The 21,311-nt window shown below is 41.6% G+C and overlaps 1 protein-coding gene across 1 annotated transcript in view; it reads right to left on the reverse strand.

Annotated features, from left to right (window-relative positions):
- Positions 1 to 674: 674 nt before the first annotated feature.
- FH (fumarate hydratase) overlaps positions 675 to 21,311 on the reverse strand; it is a 32,933-nt gene continuing 12,296 nt past the window's right edge. Inside the window, exons 4-10 of the mRNA XM_072141165.1 lie at positions 18,166 to 18,342; positions 13,208 to 13,390; positions 11,394 to 11,559; positions 10,248 to 10,451; positions 5,407 to 5,534; positions 2,167 to 2,320; positions 675 to 878 (exon numbers count right to left, since the gene is read on the reverse strand). Coding sequence (XP_071997266.1) covers positions 736 to 878; positions 2,167 to 2,320; positions 5,407 to 5,534; positions 10,248 to 10,451; positions 11,394 to 11,559; positions 13,208 to 13,390; positions 18,166 to 18,342 — 1,155 coding nt within the window. The 3' untranslated portion in view covers positions 675 to 735. The remainder of the gene's footprint in view (positions 879 to 2,166; positions 2,321 to 5,406; positions 5,535 to 10,247; positions 10,452 to 11,393; positions 11,560 to 13,207; positions 13,391 to 18,165; positions 18,343 to 21,311) is intronic.

Genomic DNA, 21,311 nt, shown 5'->3' on the forward strand with positions numbered 1-21,311 from the left:
TGCAATATGGTGCCGGCCACGTGGTCTTCCGGAAGGTGAAGATGTCAGCCGGCTTCATTGCCACTCTGGGTAGCAGTAGCGAAGCGGCAGAGCTGTGACACTGCCGCAGTGCAGGAGTGGAGGCAGCGGAGGTCACCAGGCCCAGCAGTATCGGCGCTCCTGCACACGTGGTGCGGAGGTGAGAGGGCCAACAGACGGGGCACAACCCGGCCTGTATACGGTGTCAGACTGGAGCAGACCGCGTACGGGACCCAGGGGACTTGGGGGAGAGGGATTTGAGGTAGGGATTGGCTGCCTAGGGATTCAGTGAACAGGTCAGGGCCCATGAGCTCTTCAGCATGCGTCCGCTCAGTCACCTCTCTTTTCCAATGTTTACACTATTTTCTAAGGGGACGAGAAAAGGCAAAAGAGGAGGTCATCAACGTATACCTCTATTTTATAAGTCACTCCTCTAATGTCATTGTAAATAGTAGGGGAGACAAGGGACATCCTGCCTGTAGTAGTGTTATCTAATGAAGATTTATACAATGTGAAACCAGTCCTGGATTTAGCTTAAAAAATGTGATCCCTCTGCAAAATACTAGGGGTGGGGTTTGTTTTCCCTTAGCCTTAAAGCTACAAAATCATACAAGATTTGTTGAGAGCGTAAAATGGATACAACTTATGAAAACTGATCAGTTTGATCATTTTTATTTTACAAATTATGAGACAAATAGACAACTACAAATGAGAGGTTTATTTTGGACCAAGCATGTCTTCTGGTTTAACCCACTGGTCAAACTGCTCAGCTGTAAGAACTCCAAGTTTTATTGCAGTTTCTTTTAATGTTCCACCCTCCTTGTGAGCGGTTTTGGCTATTTTGGCAGCTTTATCATAACCTGTATAAAAAAAAAAAATACATTTGTAAATACTAGTTCTCAACTTTTCTGTGGTGTGGTGTTGACGCCATAACTTAAAAGAGAGCTTGTCACCACATTCTATTAGTTTTTTTTCCCCTCGATCAAATTTGTTCTCTTACCTGGCAAAGGGATATGAGTTAGAGGGGCGTGGACTCCTCGGCCCAGCCCAGCAGCTCCTCCCCATGTCCCATCTTACCATTCAACACTTCATACCATGTGGCCAGGGTGATCTCAGATAAGGTCCTTTACCCCAATGTGTGTATCTGATCACATGAATTCACTGTATGCCTCCATGGAGTGATTTTATTGCATGCTGTGATTTCATGTGATCAGATACATCAATGTCATCTGAAAGTTCCAGCAAGGCACTGTGTAATGGTAGCAAAGAGGCCTGTCAACTAAGGAGGCCTGCCACTGCAGTAAACACTGCCTATGCAAAACCCCATTAATATCATTGGGCTCATCAGGCGAGTTGCACATAAGTTTACAAACTGATGATTTTAACATTGCAGCCATGGAAAGGAACCATTAAGGGAAAAATGCAATGTTTTTTTTTTTTTTTTTAAATGAAGTATTTATTTATTTATTTAAGGTGAGTTGATTAAAGGGAACCTGCCATTCAAATTATCGACGTAAAAAAGTCAGCTTATAGATGAAGGGGAAAATAAAATATTGTCCAGGCGCAAAATCGGGTAGGAATTCACAAATCTCATCCACATGTTGCTGTAAAACGGTATTTAAAAGGAAATCTACAGCAGCATAGAGTGATGGGTTTATCAGAAGGTTTTATAATAGTGTAATTATAAAAGTTTAGCTTTATGTAAATGAAGCACAAGAGCTGTAGGGCGTCACCGGGGCTCTGGTTCTTACACACCCCTCTTAAGCACTTGTGTTCGCTTCCCCTGACACTTGTCTCCTACGGTCTGCTATAATTTTGTGGCAAAGGTGATTAAGATACAGTGATTAAGAGACCCACTGCTTCCGGCACAGAGGGGGTAGGCAGGCAAACACAAGTACTTTGGGGCATGTAAGAGCTAGAGCTCTGGATGCCCCCCCAAAGCACTTGTGTTTAATTTATATAAAGTTAAAACTTAATTTTAGATAAACTATAGCGATAACCTTTAAAAAACATATCCCCCCAATCAGCTTGTCCATTTATGTTTTGTACTTTTTTTTTTTTTATCATGGATTACACCACTTGCTGTGCAAGGGGGCAAGTTAAAGAAACAAAATCCTGTTTTGTAATTCAAGAACCTTTCTTCCTTACCTATGTGCGGATTCAGTGCAGTGACGAGCATTAAAGATTCATTCATCAATTTACTGATTCTTTCAGTATTTGCCTGGATACCAACGACGCAGTTATCGGTAAAAGAAACTGAGGCATCACCGAGTAACCTAACAGAGTTCAAAATATTCTTTATCTAAGAAAAAAAACAATATTTATATTTTCAGCAGCATTCTCACTATAGAAAAAGCTTTGATTTGATGTTGAATACTTTAAAAAAAAAAAAGTATTTATTTATTAACATTTTTCCAACTTTTTACAATTATAAAAAACCAAAACTGATTACAGAATTAACAAATATATTCATAAAGCAATGATCAGTGTGGTACATCTTTAGTAGGGAACATGTGGTATACAGTTTGTTTCAGAAAGGACATTAGTATAGTGTAGCCAGTCCATAACACAAATTAACCTTGACGCAAGACAAATCAGACACTCACCCATACATACCAATACACTCCTTCTGCTTTGTTATAGGAACATATAGGAAATCTGAGAAAATTATAAAGCGGTATGGGGATTCACACACCCCACCAGATGTGCTCAAATTTCTGGCGGCCCTTTCTGTTGACATAACGAGCGATAGTGAGGAATGACACTGTTAACCCCTTAAGGACGCAGGGTTTTTCGGCTCATTTCTTGCTCTCCAACTTCAAAAATCCATAACTTTTCCTTTTTTACGTGTACAGACCTGTGTGAGGGCTTATTTTGTGCGTAACAAATTTTACTTTCCCGTAATGTTATTTATTTTAACATGCAGTGTACTGCGAAGCTGAAAAAAAATTCCAAAATGTGGAAAAATTGAAAAAAAACTGCACGTGCGTCACGTTCTTGTGGGCTCAGTTTTTACGACTTTCACTCTCCGCTCCAAATAACACGCCTACTTTATTCTTTGGTTCGGTGCGATCGCGGTGATACCAAATTTATATAGGTTTTATATATAGGTTTTATTTTCAAAAATTAAACGAATGTGTACACAAAAGAAAAATTTTTTTTGCCATCTTCTGACGCTAATAACTTTTTCATACTTTGGCGCACGGAGATGTGTGAGGGGTCATTTTTTGCAAAATGAGGCGACGTTTTCATTGCTACCATTTTGAGGTCTGTGCGACATTTTGATCATTTTTTATGTTATGTAAAAGGTGTAAAAGTCGCATTTCGGACATTTCCCGCCTCGGAGGTCACCACCGGCCGTAACCGTTTTTATATTTTGATAGATCTGGCATTTTGGGACGCGGCGATACCTAATATGTTTGATTTTTACTGTTTATTATGTTTTATATCCGTTCTAGGGAAAGGGGGGTGATTTGAATTTTTTATATTTTATTAATTTTTTTTATTTTTTAAACTTTTTTTTTTTTTCTTCACTATTTTTTAGACCATCTAGGGTACATTAACCCTAGATAGTCAGATCGCTCCTACCATATACTGCAATACTTCTGTATTGCAATATATGGCATTTTTGCAGCACATTCATTACAATGAGCCACTGGCTCATTGTAACGAATCTGCAGATGCCAGATGGGTCTTCGTTTGACCCGAGACTGAGGCTACCATGGCAACCGATCGCCGCCCCCCCGATGACGTTCGGGGCGCGGCGATCGTAATAAAGATGGCGGCGCCCGAGCGCCGCCGTCTTTTAAACGCCGCCGGCGACTTTGCCGGCGGTGTTGAAAGGGTTAATAGAAATACACTCGGTGGAGAAATTAAGACTGGATTAGGAAGTCCCTAGCACAGATGTAAAGTAGGATAGTTCTACCTCCCTTGAGTCATCATCCGACAGGTCAGGGATGTCGCCCCTCCAACATTCAAGGGCTTTATCAAATGGTCTAGTCCTTTGTTCTTGCATGAGATTACAGACCTGGGTGAGTGGTTTAGGGAGGTCCAGGGTGCTCATCAGAGTCTCCAACTTGGAAAACGTCACTGTCAGGCGAAAGTGTGTGTGTGTGTGTGTGTGTGTGTGTGTGTGTGTGTGTGTGTGTGTGTGTGTGTGTGTGTGTGTGTGTGTGTGTGTGTGTTTAAAGGAATCTGTACTGTCATGTTTACAATCACCAAATTTTGCACAGTTGTTTCCTATGACTCTGGGAACGTCAGAGACCAGGTTTTTAGCCGAAAACTTTCACCCCGCACTTTCCAAAATACACTTATTACTCACCATATATGGTGCTGCTGTGGCAGTTACAAGCTGAGCCGTGATTGGTTGCTTTTCTGCCACAAGTCATTAATAGGAGCTCTGATTTCTACTCATTGCCTGTAGTAGCCAGACAACTTATCTGTGAGGCAATATGGATACAGAGATGGGGGGAGATTTATCAGAAATGTCTGAGGTAAAATTGTTCCAGTTGCCGATGGAAACCAATCAGTTCAGCTGTAATTTTATAAACTACTGTCCAAAAATGAAACTTCAGCTCTTATTGGTTGCCATGGCCAACTAGAGCAGTTATGCTCTCAGACACTTCTGATAAATCTCCCGACAGACAGTTGCTGAAGTTTCATTGTTTATAAAACAAATGACGGTCAGCGACAGTCTGACACTGCATATAGATACATAACAAAATAAAATGGCTAAAAAGCAATATTTTGTATAGCCAAGAGCAGTTATTTACTATTACGGGCAGCTGTTAACTTTATATAAAAGCAACATAATCACATTGTGCCTATATCCTAATTCTATACACTACAAACCAATCTGTATTGCTTTGAGCAGCATGGTATATTGGTAAACCCTAAATAATCCCTCATAAATTCATAGTGACTCTACCTTCTCTATTGAGTATTTGTTAAATAAATTTGAACTCCTCCTTAATCCAAAAATGCTGTTCTGGAAAAGTGATGAATCCCTTCAAATGAAAATGATACCCAATTTCTCACTGTGCGAGAGGAACACAACGCACATGCATGAGAATTGCAGAGTCAGGTGATGTCACTGGCTCTCGCAGGTGGAGAAGCAAAGGGAGGGTGGAGGTAAAGCGCTGAACAGGAAGCATACATAATTATAAGCTGGGAAAGCGGCAAATTTGATCTGTGATGTGGCTAGAGTGCCAAAGCCTCATAATAATATCCTATAAAGTACATTTTTGCAGAAAGTAAAGGTTTATGTGCCTAGTAAAGACATTTTCCAAAATTACCATCACAGCCCCCACCAGTATGTCTATTTAATTCATATACATGCTATCTTACTTGTTAATTTTCTTTACTAGAAGAAGAAAAGTAAATACTTACAATTAAAGGCTTGAAAACATTTAATTCAAAGTGTCCATTACTGGCTCCTATTGTTATAGCCACATGATTGCCCATCACTTGAGCAGCTACCATAGTAACAGCTTCACATTGTGTAGGGTTCACTTTGCCTGTAGGTGTGAGGTGTTCATAAATTTAGTCAGCAGGTACATAAATCAAGGTTTACTAGGTATCTGAAACTTAAGTTCTGTACTTATAATGCACAAACTTTAAAAATTCAGTCCATTATATAGAAATGCACAACATCCACTATGCAAGGCAACATCAACACTGGCGGGAGAGACTTCCGGGGCGGCGTCCAATGGCAACACGCGGGTGAGCGTGTGAGCGAGATCCTCCGTGATCCACTAGCCAGGTGAGAGAAGGAGATGGACGCAAAGTGAGAGATGGCAAAGAGAGGAAGAAGTTCGTGAGAGTTTGAGGAAGTGCATCATATGCTGTAACCACGCGACACACCAGGCTTCCGGACGGACGCAGGAACGCCACGTCCAGCGCACGGTTGACACTTTGTGGGAAGACTTCTGCCATCTTGCCACGGTGTAGCCAGCAGCGAACGGAGCAAAGGAAAAAAAGATGAGGAGCCGTGCGGAGAGACACAGCGATGATTGTGTGCAGAGCACGGAGGGGCGTAAAGATCATAACCTGGAGGCGGTGGGGGAAGATGAGTAGAAATTTTTTTATTCTTTTCTTCTTACAGCCACTGGAAAGTGTAAACGCAAGAGCCCCATCGAGTCTTTTACTGAAGTGCTTCAGGCAGCATACTCTATTGGACTATGCCTTGTGACTATGAGAATTGGTTGAAGTAATATGTGAGGAGCATGCTCGGTCTTCCTTCTGTTATTCAAAAAAGGGTAGGTGATGAGCGTTTTACGGCTCTGGATGACTCTTCAGGAAGGTTTAAACTTTCTTTTATTTATAAAAACTGAACTTATTAAATAAATATAAAAATATATAATCAGAACAACCAGTTTTGCGCTCGAGCTGAGCGCTTTATCTGGTTCACATGCCAAAGTGGTATTCAAGGTGTAGGTCATGAGGTCACAGGTGGCCGACGGTCAGCTGGATGTGTGACTGAACACTGGTTCAGCGGGTTAATAGTGTTACAATCACTGGTATCGAAAAATGTAAATAAATACAGAGAATGGCGAATTAGTTAACTGATGTGTATGGATGATGAACTGAATTAGTTATAAAAGTAGACAGTTTAAAATTCCAGGTAAGTGTATATATTCTTTGATGGAGCTGTCAAGGACTAAAGGTAGTTTTCAACATGATCCCAGACAGCCCCATACTTGTAGTTTTCTGACGGCACCATCCATGAATGATCCTAGACTGCTATCGTGTCGTTTGACGAAGAATATATACACTCACCCTGAATTTTAAACTGTCTACTTTTATAACTAATTCAGTTCGTCACCCATACACATCAGTTAACTAATTCGCCATTCTCCGTATTTATTTACATTTTTCGATGCCAGCTCTGCAACTGGCTTCGATGGAAACTGTAGGAGAACATCAAGACATAGATGGTTAGTAATGTAATTAGAATTAAATCTTGGAATGTAATCACCTGCGAAAAGGGGGAAGATTCTCTCCCATCCTCAGAGGTTGGAAACAGATATTACCCTGCTCCAGAAGACATTCCTAACCGAGAGAAAGATTGGGAAACTGGAAAGAGGATGGGTTGGCAAAGCAGTAAGCCAAAGGGTAAGATCAAGGAAGTTAGGGGTTATAATAGTGATAAACAAGAGACTTAAAGAGGAGGTTCTTTCAGAAGAATATGGAGAAGAAGGTCGGGCAATGAGGATACTGTTAACTTAGGATTTATAATAGATATGCACCAAATGATAGGAGAAGTAATGTGTACTTTCTTAAAAGGATCTCAGGGTGGATAGGCAAATGATAAGAAAGTCCTCATTACTTCTCCTAAAAGGATCTCAGGGTGGATAGGAAGGGATAAATTAGAATATAAAGTCATAGGTGGAGACTAATAGAGTTCTTGATGATAGATTAGATAGGTTGGATATTAAAAGGACCAGTAAGAAAAGGGGTGAGTATCCAATTATGTTTAATATCTTGCAGTCAGGAGAATTGGTTGATGCTTGGAGGGTACAAAATAGAAAAGAAAGGGAATACACCCACTTCTCAGGGCTCCTTGAGACATGGTCAAGAATAGACTATTTAATAACTTCATCCTCATTGGCAAAAAAATGTGAAGTTTACCAGCATTTTTGATATCCTTATATCTGATCATGAGAGAAAGGGAATTTCAAAATCTGGTTCAGAAGAAATGGGATGAATATGAAAAGGAGAACAATAAATGGAAGAGAACCCAATCCTGTTCTGGGAAACAAGTAAGTTATTCCTAAGAAGAGAAATAATATCATATGTAGCAGGTAAAAATAAAAGAAAGAAACAAATATGAAGAGATCAAGGGAAAGTATAGAGAGGCAACACAGAAATATAGACTGTCACCCAACATTGAACATAAAGGAAAGCTGATAGAAAGCAACGAAGGTTTGAGCCCTATGTGGATAGGATACAGCGAGATAATATTAAAAGGTGACAGAATAACTTTTATTGATTTAATAATAAAAACAGGGAAAATGTTATCAGGCATGATAAGGAAAGAAAGTGGTTAAGGCAAAATAGAGGGGTTACGGAATTAGAAGGGGGAGCTAGTTAGAGACAGGGAGGGGATAAACGAGATATTGGCAAAGTACTATAGGAAACTATATGAGGGATAAAAAGAAAAATGTCCCATCTCTGTCTAAAGAGCAACAGGAATTTACTCAGCCCCAATAAAAAAGAGAAGAGATAGTGGGCATTATTAAAGGAAACCTACCACTTAGTATGGCAGGGGTAAGCTGTAAGTACCGAGCACCAGCTCAGGGTGAGCTGGTGCCGGTACTTACTTTCGTTAGTGTTAAAACCGCGGTATCGCGGTTTTAACACTTTTTAAACTTTAGGGCAGAAGACACTTCGGCGCTGCGTGCGCACGATCGTGCGAGCGCCTCCATAGGAAATAGCGGAGATGTTGCGCGCGCACGGTCGCGCGCAGCGCCGAAGCCCCTTCTGCCCTAAAGTTTAAAAAGTGTTAAAACCGCGATTTTAACACTAACGAAAGTAAGTACCGGCACCAGCTCACCCTGAGCTGGTGCTCGGTACTTACAGCTTACCCCTGCCATACTAAGTGGTAGGTTTCCTTTAAGAAAATGTCGAAATACAAAGCACCAGGTTCGAGATGGATTTACCCCTGACTATTATCAACTGATAGCCCCACAAATCACCGATTTGTGTACCAGGAAGGCAAGACCCTAATGACAGGGAATTTAGCATTTATTAAGGTAATACCAAAAGGAAAAGGAGACAAAAACTCATCCAGCAGCCTTCAGGCCTATTTCGCTAATTAATGTGGACACAAATATTTTCAAGTATATTGGCGAATAGACGGCAAAAGTAATGCCCAATTTAATACATTCCTCCCAAAATGGGTTCGTGAAAAGGAGAAACAGGGTTAAGAATGTGCGCTTGTCAATGGCCGTACTGGACTGGGCCAAAGCAAGGCCACAAGATAGGGAACATGCGGCAATTATATCAGTCGATTCTGAAAAAGCATTCGATAGTGTGGCCTTGCCCTGGCTCAAAAAGGTGATGAATAAGATGGGGATAAATGGGTTGTTTCATAAAGCAATTGATACAATGTATAGGGAACCACAAGCACAAGTAGTGACACAAGGCGAAATTTCAATAAGGTTTAAGTTACATAGAGGCACACGTCAGGGGTGTCCACTTTCACCTTTGTTGTTTAATCTCACAATAGAAGCAATAGCAAGGAAAATTCACCAAAAAGATAAATATCAGGGGATAACCCTGGGGAAAGGACAATTGAAAATAAGCTTATTTGCAGACTGTTTAGTCCTATTTTTAATAATGTAGAAAGGGATATACAGGGGGGTTTTAGGTTTTTTTTAAAAGACTATGAAAAAAGTTTCAGGGTATAAGATAAGCACTCATAAAACACAGATTTTGTCTATGCAATATCTTTTCCTCTTAATAAAACATGACGACATAAGCCGAGACCCCTAATTTTACCACCAAAAAATGGGAAAACCTATTGACTCGAGTATAAGCCAAGGGTGGGAAATGCATTGGTCACAGACACCCCCCCCCCCCCCAGTATGCAGCCTGCCCCCAGTAGTATACAGCCACCCCAGCCTGCCTCCAGTAGTATACAGCCACCCCAGCCTGCCTCCAGTAGTATACAGCCTGCCCCCAGTAGTATAGAGCCACCTCAGCCTGCCCCAAGTAGTATACAGCCTGCCCCCAGTATTATAGAGCCACCTCAGCCTGCCCCCAGTAGTATACAGCCAGCCCATGTGCAGCGCGGGTCGTCTTCTGGCTTCTGCGCCTCTTACTTCTGTAACCTCCTGCAGGGTGCCGCCATTGTGCTCTCCCGGCCAGCAGGCGCATAGTATGACGCGCCGCTGCTGACGTCATACTATGTGCCGCCCGGGAGAAAAACATGGCGGCACCCTGTAGGATGTTACAGAAGAAAGAAGATGGGCGCGGAAGCCAGAAGAGCCGCACTGACACTGGGGGAGCAGGGCTGCGCATTGGGGCCAACGGAGGGTGAGTATACAAGTTTATTATTTTTTAAGTGCATTGACATTTGTATTGACTCGTGTATAAGCTGGGGGATGTTTTTCAGCAGGGTGAATGTGGTTAAAGATATGGTTAATAAAATGTTGCCCTGAAATGTAATTGGGGACAACAACATTCAGCTAGTTTTAAAACAGCAATAAATTTAATAAAATCATTACCGGGCATGATGCTGCTTCCAGGTTCATTTTCTGGCAAAATTAATTCTCCAAGACCAGACCGCGGGCCAGAACCAAGAAAACGAATATCATTGGCAATCTTCATTAAGCTACAAGCAACAGTGTTCAAGGCGCCACTCAATTCAACCAGGGCATCATGGGCAGCAAGAGCTTCAAATTTGTTTGGAGCAGTGATAAATGGCAATCCTGTAAAAATGTTAAATTTTAAAAAAAAAAATGCACTTTAAAAAAAAATATTTAAATCACTATCTACGTTCGGAAAATAACATACTGGGGCTCATTTCCAAATTAGCCCCGCGGACCGCACTTGTGTCGGACATCCCGACGATCTCCGTTTTGCGCCGCAGGGATTTAAAAAGGGGTTTTCGGCGCACGCGATCGGATTTTTCTCCCAATTGCGCCGGCTTGAAGGCGACACAAATTGGGGGTGAGGGGCCCGTCAGACGATCCGGCGGAGTCGGACAAATCGCGGGATTTAACTTCAAAATTGTATTGCAAGCCAAGCACTTACATGCACCAGGAAGAAGAAGGTGAACTTCGGCAGACCTGAACGGGGAAGCGACACATGCCGGATATCCGGTGCACGATCTTCATGAATCACGTCAGAGTTCATACTCGGACAGTCCGGATTGGGGATCGCGCTGGGACCGGGTAAGTAAATGTACCCCACTGTCTTGCTGAAGTTTTATTCTTGTTATAAAAAATTTAAAACAGCTACCATTGAAGTCAACGGCACGCAGTCACAGTGCGAGGAGTGTTTCACCGTACCATGACCAAGCTTTCTATGGAGTGGGGAGGCATGAGGAGTGCTCACCCCTCCTCCTGACTGTGTGCTGCCTTGGGCAGAGATTGTTTTAGTTTTGGGCAGGACAATGAAAGCTATAAGCACAAAGCACAAATTTTTGTCCATTTTAGCACATTTGGGATTTTTGCCCCGCACACTCTTACTAGGTCCAAAAAAAATAAATAAATAAATTCATTGACAGATCATGGATGCCATCTATGTGCCGTAATGGTTTTTACATACACATCACGCATATGATGAATGAGGGAGGAAATCGTTATGAGCCCGCAACTGACAAATACTCTGTTGTACTTATACAAAGATAAATACATTTTAGAAACTACCTGTGAGTTCAGATACTTTGGCAGCAACCTTTTCTGCAAATCCAATTCTAGTATTCAAACCAGTTCCAACCGCTGTTCCCCCGGCTGCCAACTCATAGACCCTTGTTAATGCAGCTTCAATTCTTATTATACCATATTTTATCTGCTGAACATAAGCACTGAATTCCTGGAAAAAAAAAAACAAAAAACAACACAAATAGAAAAACAAAAACGGTTTAGTTCGGGGATTAAAAAGCATGGCTTCTTTCAAAAAATTAGCTCCACATGTAAAGGGCTTTGCCAATGAAATAAAGTTGACCCTCCTATGTTAACCCCTTCAGTAACGACTGTGGTAGGTGCCAGCTCATGTTCGGAGTCGGTACCATACAGAACGGGAGTCGGCTGCATATTGTTGCTGACACCCTTCTGTAACGACCATAACCAAAGATTCCTTATTCCCGGGGAGGTCCGATCCTCCGCCAACAATTTTTATGTCCGTATCCTTTTGTTTACGGATAGCAAACGGACCCATTGTTTCCTATGTGTCTGTTCACATGTCCGTTTTTTTTTTCACAGATGTGAACAAAGATGTGAGAAAGTTTAGTTTAGTATAGTATATGTATGGTATGTAGTAGATGTATATGCTGACATCTCCGGCCCTTTGTACATTATATAGTGGACCATGAAGGCCCGGGGGCATGAATAAATTATATAGTGGCAGAGCAGGAGGTGCGAAAGAAAGGGGCACTGATACTCTTGGCCGGCCATGGGAGGCAGGTGGCGATAGCCCATGGCAGATGAGGCTGTGAGTTGGATGTCAGCCAGCTTGTCAGTCTGCAGCAGCAGGAGGCTAAGAGAGAAGTTGGGCGCGCCAGAGGAGAGGATAGTGCTCTGAGCTGTGCTGCAGAGCGGAGCCAGACTCGGCAGGAGCTCACAGAGCTGCAGGTGGGAGAGATTTGGGAGACCTCCAATGGTAGGTTGATGTTTCCGGTACTGGGAGTGGACGAATCTGTAGGAGCATAGATTCACAAAATGACGGGCCACATGGAGGAGACTTCTAGACGTCTCGAGGTACATCTCTGGGTTGATTTCCCCATAAAAGCCATGTAATAGGGTCCTCAAAGCTACGGCTGCAGACTGAGTATGTGTCTGTTCACCATCACAGATACAGCATGCCCCTGCTTTTAGTATAAATCTTTATGCTGCAATTTTGGTTTTATTTGTACAGGTCAAAATGTAATAACATTTCTAGAAATACATGCCAGAAAAAGGGTGAAAGGAATTCTACCATTAAAATAAAGCTGATTTTGATAAACCAGGGGCACTTACTCATAGATCCAGACACCATGACTTAATTTTCTTATATTTGTTTCCATGGCATCTTTCCTTCTAAAATCACCTTTCAAAAGTATCTAATGAACCAGAAGGGCTATTGGTGGTGTTAACCGACCATCTCCAAGGTATGGCTTCACAGTCTCACTGCACGGTGACCGGGTGCCATGATCTAGCCACAAATTGTGCAGTACAGTTGCGTGTATGAGGCCTAAATGTTCCTGGTTTATTGTGCTTGATTTTGATGGTAGATTTCAATGAAAAACAAAAGTAAAATATGAGAAGGTTGAAACAAAAATCAATTTTAAAAAGGATGGGAAGGTAAACATCTGAAATAATTGCTGCACTTTATTTGAAAAAAATAAATGCATTTTAAATTTTGTTCAGATTGTTCAAATTTTTATTTTTAAAATGTATGTAAAAAAGAGGCTGAAAGACTTATATTTGGTGTAATCAAAACCCACTTTATACTCTTTTCTGAAACAATTTGGATTACACTATACCTGTCCCAGAGTAAGTGGCACCGCATCTTGTGTATGAGTACGACCAATTTTTATTATATTGTCAAATTCTTTTGATTTTCTTTCTAGAGCATCGTGAAGCTTTCTGAGTCCAGGTAAAAGAACTTCATTAACTTCTTTGGCAGCAGCAATATGCATCGCAGTGGGGAAAGTATCATTGGAACTCTAAGAAAAGAAAAAAAAAAACATTCTGTAGTGCACAAGAGCATTAGATACCTTGTAATAATTAAACCTTTAATGCCATTTTTATTTATTTTACAAATGAATTATGCAACTGAGAATAGTAACTTTAACAATATATTCTTTGGGGATGCCAACGAGACATGCCATTTTAGGTCCATACTAAGCCTACAGCCTGCAATATTATGTCTTAGTAAAGGAAAATATTCCTCTCTTAAATAGAGCATGGGTGGGACATCAATACCATTCAGTTTATTCCACACATGCGAGGGGGGGGGGTGTGTGTGTCAGTGTTCTAATACACGGTGCCATAGCGTTTACTTGTGAAAGGAAACTGATAGACCATGAGAGCAGATGTATATGTTTACAATGTACAATATATACGGAATTAAATGTATAATTGCTGCTGTGTATGTACCCCCTCCGTACTCCAGTACCACCATTCAGAAAGTCATCTTGTTTGTTGCCGGCTCTCCGGAGCTGCCAGTGCTGATAGTAGAGGACTTTAATAACAATTTACACCCCTTCTGGGACAAGTTCCATACTGGCACCATCGCGGAGACGGCACCTCCAACCATGTTATTAAGTATGATGGATGAAGTAGGCTTGTGTGACATTTGGAGGGGTAGGAATGCAGGGGTTAGACAATATTCATGCTATGCGGCCTCCCACCGCTCCCTATCCAGGATAGACCTGGCACTGGGAACGCAATCCCTTCTTCCCTACGTTGGGGACTTTCAATACTTAGCTCGTAGTAAATCAGACCACTCCCCACTCCTAGTCTCCTTAGTCATGAGACCAGAGGTAGGACCCAGAGGGGGCTATTAAAAGGTTAACCCGTACTGGCTACAAATTGTAGGAGGCATTATTCCGGATGCTTTACAGGGGTATTTTGATACTAATGATGGGTCGGTCCCGGACAATGCTAAGTGGGGACTCTATGAATGCGCACATAAGAGGTTCCCTGCATCAGGCCATAGCTATTCATAAGTCTAGGTCAAGGGCTTTGCATAAGGCCCTAATGAATAGGGTGGTAGAGACGGAGGGCAAATACATTACTGAACCCACAGAGAAGCACTTAGATGAGTGGACAGAGGCCCAAACTTTATATAAAGATTATATGCTGAGCTATGCAGCAAATAAAAGATACTTCATGAAACAGAGGTATTTTGAAGAGGGGGAAGGGACGGGGCACCTCCTGGCAATGATAGTACGAGCACAACAGGGAATGGGGCTTATCACTCATCTGGGTAGAGAGGACGGGACTAGGGCGACACATGATAAACAGATTCTTGACGTGCTCTTTGAATATTATAAATGCCTCTACAGGACGACTTTTACAGATAACTGGGAGGATATGATGCAATATGTAGATTCACTACCCGTAAAACGACTTCCCGATGTAGCGAGACAAACCTTAGATTCCCCTATAACACTTGAAGAGCTGGAGGATGCGTTGGGGACTATGCATAATGAAAGGGCACCTGGAATGGACGGACTTCCAGCCGGATTATACAAGACTCATGGTGACATAATTCTCCCCAGATTACTCTCAATACTAGAACAGGCATATGAGACGGGACGACTCCCCAATTCTATGCTAGATGCAGTGATAGCGGTGATCCCTAAACCAGGGAAAGACCCCGCCAAACCGGAATCTTACCGACCTATCTCATTACTGCCCGTCGACGTAAACATTTTTGCTAAAGTTTTGGCTAGGAGGTTGAACCAGGTGATAACAGAAATTATACATCCTGACCAAAACAGGGTTTATCCCTGAGAGATCTACATCTATCAACTCTCATAAAAAGGAAACAGTGCTAGGGCAGTCCTCTCGCTAGACGCTGCCAAAGCCTTTGACAGCGTTGAGTGGAGATACTTGTGGGCTGTCCTGGACAAAATGGGTTTCGGACCCAGACTCAAGGCTTAAATCAAATTACTTTATTCATCCCCTAGATCTCGGGTGAGGGCGAATGGTTGTCTCTCTGGAGCCTTTTATCTGGAGAGGGGCACAAGGCAGGGCTGTCCTCTATCACCCCCTCTTATTTGCCCTGGCTATTGAGCCGTTGGCGAGCCTACTTAGACAATCATCTGATATTGTTGGCTTCCGGAGAGGGGAGATGGAGGAACGCGTGTCCCTATATGCGGACGACATGCTTTTGTACTTGGGTGAAGTGGAAGCCTCCCTAGCGCCTGCCATGAATATCATTGAAATATTTGGTCAAAAATCAGGACTTAAAATAAACTGGGATAAGTCTGTTTTATTGCCGGTGGATATGCTCCCTAAGTCACTTGATCTAGAGGAGACCCACATAAAGGTGGTGCAGTCTTTTAAATACCTAGGGGTGATGATCTCTAAAAATACAAAGGATTACACTTCCCTTAATGTTGACCCACTGATAGAAAAAACAAAAACTAAGGATCAGGCTTGGAACAAACTCTCGCTCTCCCCGGTGGGGCGATGTAACTTGATAAAATTGGTCTTAATACCCCAATGGCTGTACATACTGCACAATGCCCCTGTCTGGATACCGGTAGCATGTTTCCGTAAATTAGATAAGGCATTCCGGACTTTGATTTGGAAAGGGAAGCATCCCCACATCAGACTTGAGACACTACAGAGGGGAAAAGTGGACGGGGGTCTGGCACTCCCTAACCCTTGGATTTACTACCTAGCTTCTCAATTACAGCATCTGAAAGGTTGGCAAAAGGAGGAGAGACTGGGCTCTGCCGGGAGGAGGAAGGTTCGCCATGGAGCATCCCCCTACACATAGTAGAACTAGTAGATGGCCATAGGCAATGGAAGTACGCACCGACGATATATAAGGATGATTTATAAGGTAAATCAGTTGATATATAAGGTATGGAATAGAGGCAAGAAGTGTGTAGGGTTTTCAGGATACACTAAACACACTCCCCTATGGCATAATAGTGCCTTTCCCGAACTGAAAAAACTAAGAGGGGTTAATATGTGGATAGCTGCAGGTGTGGTGACTATATCCTAGCTCTTAGAGGACGGGAAACTCAAATCGTTTGAGACACTGCAAAGGCAGTTTAATATCCCTCACCGCTCTTTTTACCAATAGCTCCAGTTACGTCATGCGTGGTCTGTGCAGTTTAAAGAGGCAGATCCGACGATTGGGACTAGATATTCTCAACTCTTATTAATCCATAGGGCATATAAATCTCCGGTTATACTGCGGAAAATAGGGGCATGGGACAACGCAAACTGCCCTAAATGTGGGATAGATGACGCAGATTTGTTACACATGTTCTGGGGCTGTACAAAACTTGGGAAATATTGGAAGGAAATGCTGGAGTTGATCAGAGAAGTTTGCTCCTTGACTCTTCAACCCATCCCCTGTCATTTGTGTGTTAGGCTATTTGGGAGATGTATGTGGCGAAAGATCGGTCACACTGACTATTGCATGCATTCTATAGCAAGCCTGGAAGCTCATTGTGGTATACTGGATTCAGCCCACTATCCCCTCTTCTGCGGAATTGCGTACCAGACTAAATAACTATATACGACTGGAGCGAGCAGTGTATAAAAAAAGGGGAGTTAAAGAAATTTGACGCTATATGGGGAAAATGGATAGCCACTCCGGGATTACCATCTGGTGCCTTACTAAGGGATGCATTAATGCATGCATAAAGTTATCTAATTAATAGGCTGCTACTATAAGGAACATACCAATACTGGATAAGGTTTGCAACTAGATGCTTTGTCACTTTACCCGGAAAAGATGTATGATACAGCACCTTGGTGTACTAATAATCACGGTTTGGGATGGGGTGAGTTACTGTTAAGTGTTTGTATGTTTAAAACGGTTGTAATTTTCCTAAATTATCACTGATGTCTGTGCAATGTACTATTTGTATCGGATCTGTGTAATGAAAATGGAAAATTGGTTAAGTGGTTAATAAAAACGGATTTAAAAAAAACAAAAAAAAAAAAAAAACAAACAAACAATATATTCTTTATTCAGGAAAAAAAAATTTCCCTGTCACATATACTGCTCACTGCATGAGAAGCAAGAGTATCTGAAAGCCTTCTGAAGTCCTTCAACAAGAGATATTTTTGACTATTCTATATTTACTATACTGCAGTTTGGGAAAAATGTGGAAGTTTGAGTGCTTATGTGTATATGTGTGCCTTGCTAGGTGGTGAGGGCGAACATTGGAGTTCTTGTCTGGGCTGTGGTCTGTTTATTATTAACCAACTTGTGTTGTCCTGGCTAATTGCTGTAAGCCCCCCCATCTCAATTGGGTTCCTACCTCTCATCACTCTGTTCCTAATTTCATTATGCTGCACCTTTATAACTCTCCATGCCCCTGTCTATGTTTTCTCTCTATGCATAGAACTCCATATGCTTAACCTTACTCTATGGTTTTAGATAATGGCTCTAACACACCCAAAAAAAAATTAACAGTTTTCCCATATCTCTACAAGGCTTCTGCTGGGTGCCAATTATAGATCTCAGGCATGGCAAAAATGAACAAATCACATCACTAGTACTGCTACTGCCAACATTGGGATACTGCTTTCCTGTAGAGGTAAAGCCCCCCCCCTTGTTGTTGAACGATTGCTATTGACAACCATGAACCTTTCAAAGGCTCACAGGTATTTCAACCAGCATTTCACTCCAATCTGATAGATCAGGACCTTATGGACAACTTGGTGAAAGAGAGCTGGTAAAAAGCTGGAACAGGTTCCACTAGATGTTTAACTACATTTCAGTAAATGTTTAAGAACATACCTGGCTCTTGTTAACATGGTCATTAGGGTGCACAGGATCTTTGCTTCCAAGTTTTCCACCCATCAGCTCAATGGCTCTGTTACTTATCACTTCATTTACATTCATGTTAGTTTGTGTTCCAGAGCCAGTTTGCCACACAGCCAGTGGAAAGTGATCATCCAGTTTACCAGCTGCAACCTAAAATAAGAAAAAAAAAACGAGCCAAGCTCACGATGGTTAAGTATAGCCATGCAGACAGTATTTAAACCATTCTCACATGATGAAGTTAATTCATGGAACTGGTGCCATACTCTTTTTAAGGGTGGGCCTCATCAACCTAGTGGTCGATTTAAAAGGGTCTAATGTTAATTGATAACTGTATAATTTTATCTACTTGAGCTGTCAAGTAATACATTTTTTGTACAGTCTCACCATTACAATCAGCCATTTGAAAGCAACCCCAAAACTGAACATACTGTTATGCAACCAGAGACACTGCATGGCCAATATGTGCCACTATAGTAGCAAATGGTCACACTGTCGACCAGTAAGCCAATTGTGTCAGTGCCCTAAATAGTCACAGTGCACCCCACAGAAGAAGATAGTCACAACCACAGAAAAGGGGGCATTATCACAGCCCCTTTTCTCTATCCCAATCACAGATAATGATCCCCTGCCCCACTCCCGATGTAGGTTTTACCGTGGGAAAAAGTGAGAGGCTTATACTTGACTAACATCCAAATTTGGAGATAACTGCTGTATAATAATAATCTTTATTTATATAGCGCCATCAGTATCTAAATAGGTGTACTGCTCAAGGCTACCTACCATCTATGAAGGAAAGCTACCATCTAATCAAGTATGATAAACCACGGGCACCTACTCATAGATCCAGACACCATGAGTGTCGCAATCATCTTATTTCTTATCCATGGCCTCCTTCCTTCTTTAATCAACTTTTGGAGTTATGCTACTGAACATGAGTAATGAACAGTGCTTTGGGAGGCATTACTAGAGTCCCTCTGTACTTTGGCTTCACTGTACAAGGGGGGGGGGGGATAGAGTTACGGCACACAGTGAACTAACCTGGGAAGCTACAGCATTGAGGGGATGTTGAGGCTATCATGGCAACTGAACGCCCCTTCCTGATGATGCCACGATTAGTGCTTGCTGCAATATGCCGCAAAGCCCACCTCTGTATGAAGAGGGCTCACCCCGCAAGTCCTCTTTATACAGCGCCGAGCATGAAGGGAACAAAAAGTAAAACTTGCCGACTTTATCTTTACAACATATGATTTTTAAAATGCATCTTTAACCCCTTAACGACCTGGCCCTTTTTGTTTTTTCATTAGCATTTTTCCCTCCCCATCTTCAAAGAGCTAACTTTTTTTATTTTTACACGTAAAGAGCTCGGTGACGGCTTGTTTTCTGCGTAACAAATTGCACTTCATAGTGGTGGTATTGACTATTCCATGCCATGTACTGGAAAGCGGGAAAAAAAAAAATTCCAAATGCAGTGAAATTGGTGAAAAGCCGCATTTGCGCCGTTTTCTTGTGGGTTCGGATTTTACAGTTTTCACTGTGCACCCAAAATGACACCGGCGGCCCATGCACCACCATCTTGCCGAGAATTGTCGCTCCCCATGATGTCATCGGGGAGCGGCGATACGTCGCCATGACAGCCTCGGGTCTCCAGAAGACCCGAGGCTGCTTCGTGTTAGCACATTGTAATGAATGAGGAGGAAAATACCCATATACAGGCGTTCCCCTACTTAAGGACACTCGACTTACAGACAACCCATAGTTACAGACAGACCCCTCTGACCTCTGGGGAAGCTCTCTGAATGCTTTACTATAGTCCCAGATTGCAATAATCAGCTGTAAGGTGTCTGTAATGAAGCTTTATTGATAATCCTTGGTCCCATTACAGCAAAAAATGTTTAAACTCCAATTGTCACTGGGGCCAAAATTTTTTTTGTCCGGATTGACAATTATAAAGTATACAGTTTCGACTTGCATACAAATTCAACTTAAGAACAAACCTCCAGACCCTATCTTGTACGTAACCTGGGGACTGCCTGTACTGCCATACTGTAGTACAGACAGCCAAGGGTTAAAATACCCGAAGGGAGTCTAAAAATTGAAAAAAAAAAAATTTATAATAAAAAACCAAAAACTCAAATATCATCCCCCTTTCCCTAGAACTAATATAAATCTAAATAAACAGTGAAAATCAAACACATTAGGTATCGATGCGTCCAAAAATGCCCGATCAAAATATAATAAAGTTTTTCCACTGCGTTTAATCCCGTAACGGAAAATAGCGCCCAAAGCACTTATTTGCCATTTAAAAAAAAAAAAAAATTCTATAAAAAGTGATCGAAAGGTCGTAAAAGTATGAAAAAGTTATTAGCGCCAGAAGATGGCAAAATCCCAAACTTTTTTTTTTTTTTGTACAGGAGGTTTTAATTTTTGTAAATGCATGAAAACATAAATCCCCGTAATCATACCGACCCAAAGAATAAAGTAGACATGTCATTTGTAAAATCCAAGCCCACAAGAATACGGCACAAAAACGGCATGGAATGTTAAATACCACCATTTTTAAGTGTAATTTGTTACACAGAAAATAAGCCATAACACAGCTCTCTACATGGAAAATAAAAAGTTATAGATTTTTGAAGGTGGGGAGTGAAAAATGAAAATGCAAAAACAAAGAAGAGCTGAGGCGGGATGTGGTTAAAAAAAATTAAAACCTGTACAATTTTTTTTAATTATTATTTTGCCATCTTCTGGCGCTAATAACATTTTCATACTTTGGTGTACGGAGTGGTGGGCGTTGACATTTTGTACGACTTTTGGTGAAGTTTTCAATGCTACCATTTTTAGGACTTTACAACCTTTTGATCACTTTTTATAGAATTTTGCCATTTTGAAAAATATATTAAAAAAAAGAAAAAAAACATTTTCAACTTTGGGCGCCATTTTCCATTACGGGGTTAAACGCAGTGAAAAACTTATTATATTTTGATAGATCGGGCATTTTCAGACGCGGTGATACCTAGTGTGTTTATGATTTTTACTGTATATTTATATCAGTTCTAGGGAAAGGGGGGGTGATTTTAATTTATGTTTTTCATTATACAGTAAATAAAAAAAGTTTAAAA

Source organism: Engystomops pustulosus, chromosome 3 (assembly GCF_040894005.1).
Source record: "Engystomops pustulosus chromosome 3, aEngPut4.maternal, whole genome shotgun sequence".
Taxonomy (NCBI): Eukaryota; Metazoa; Chordata; class Amphibia; order Anura; family Leptodactylidae; genus Engystomops; species Engystomops pustulosus.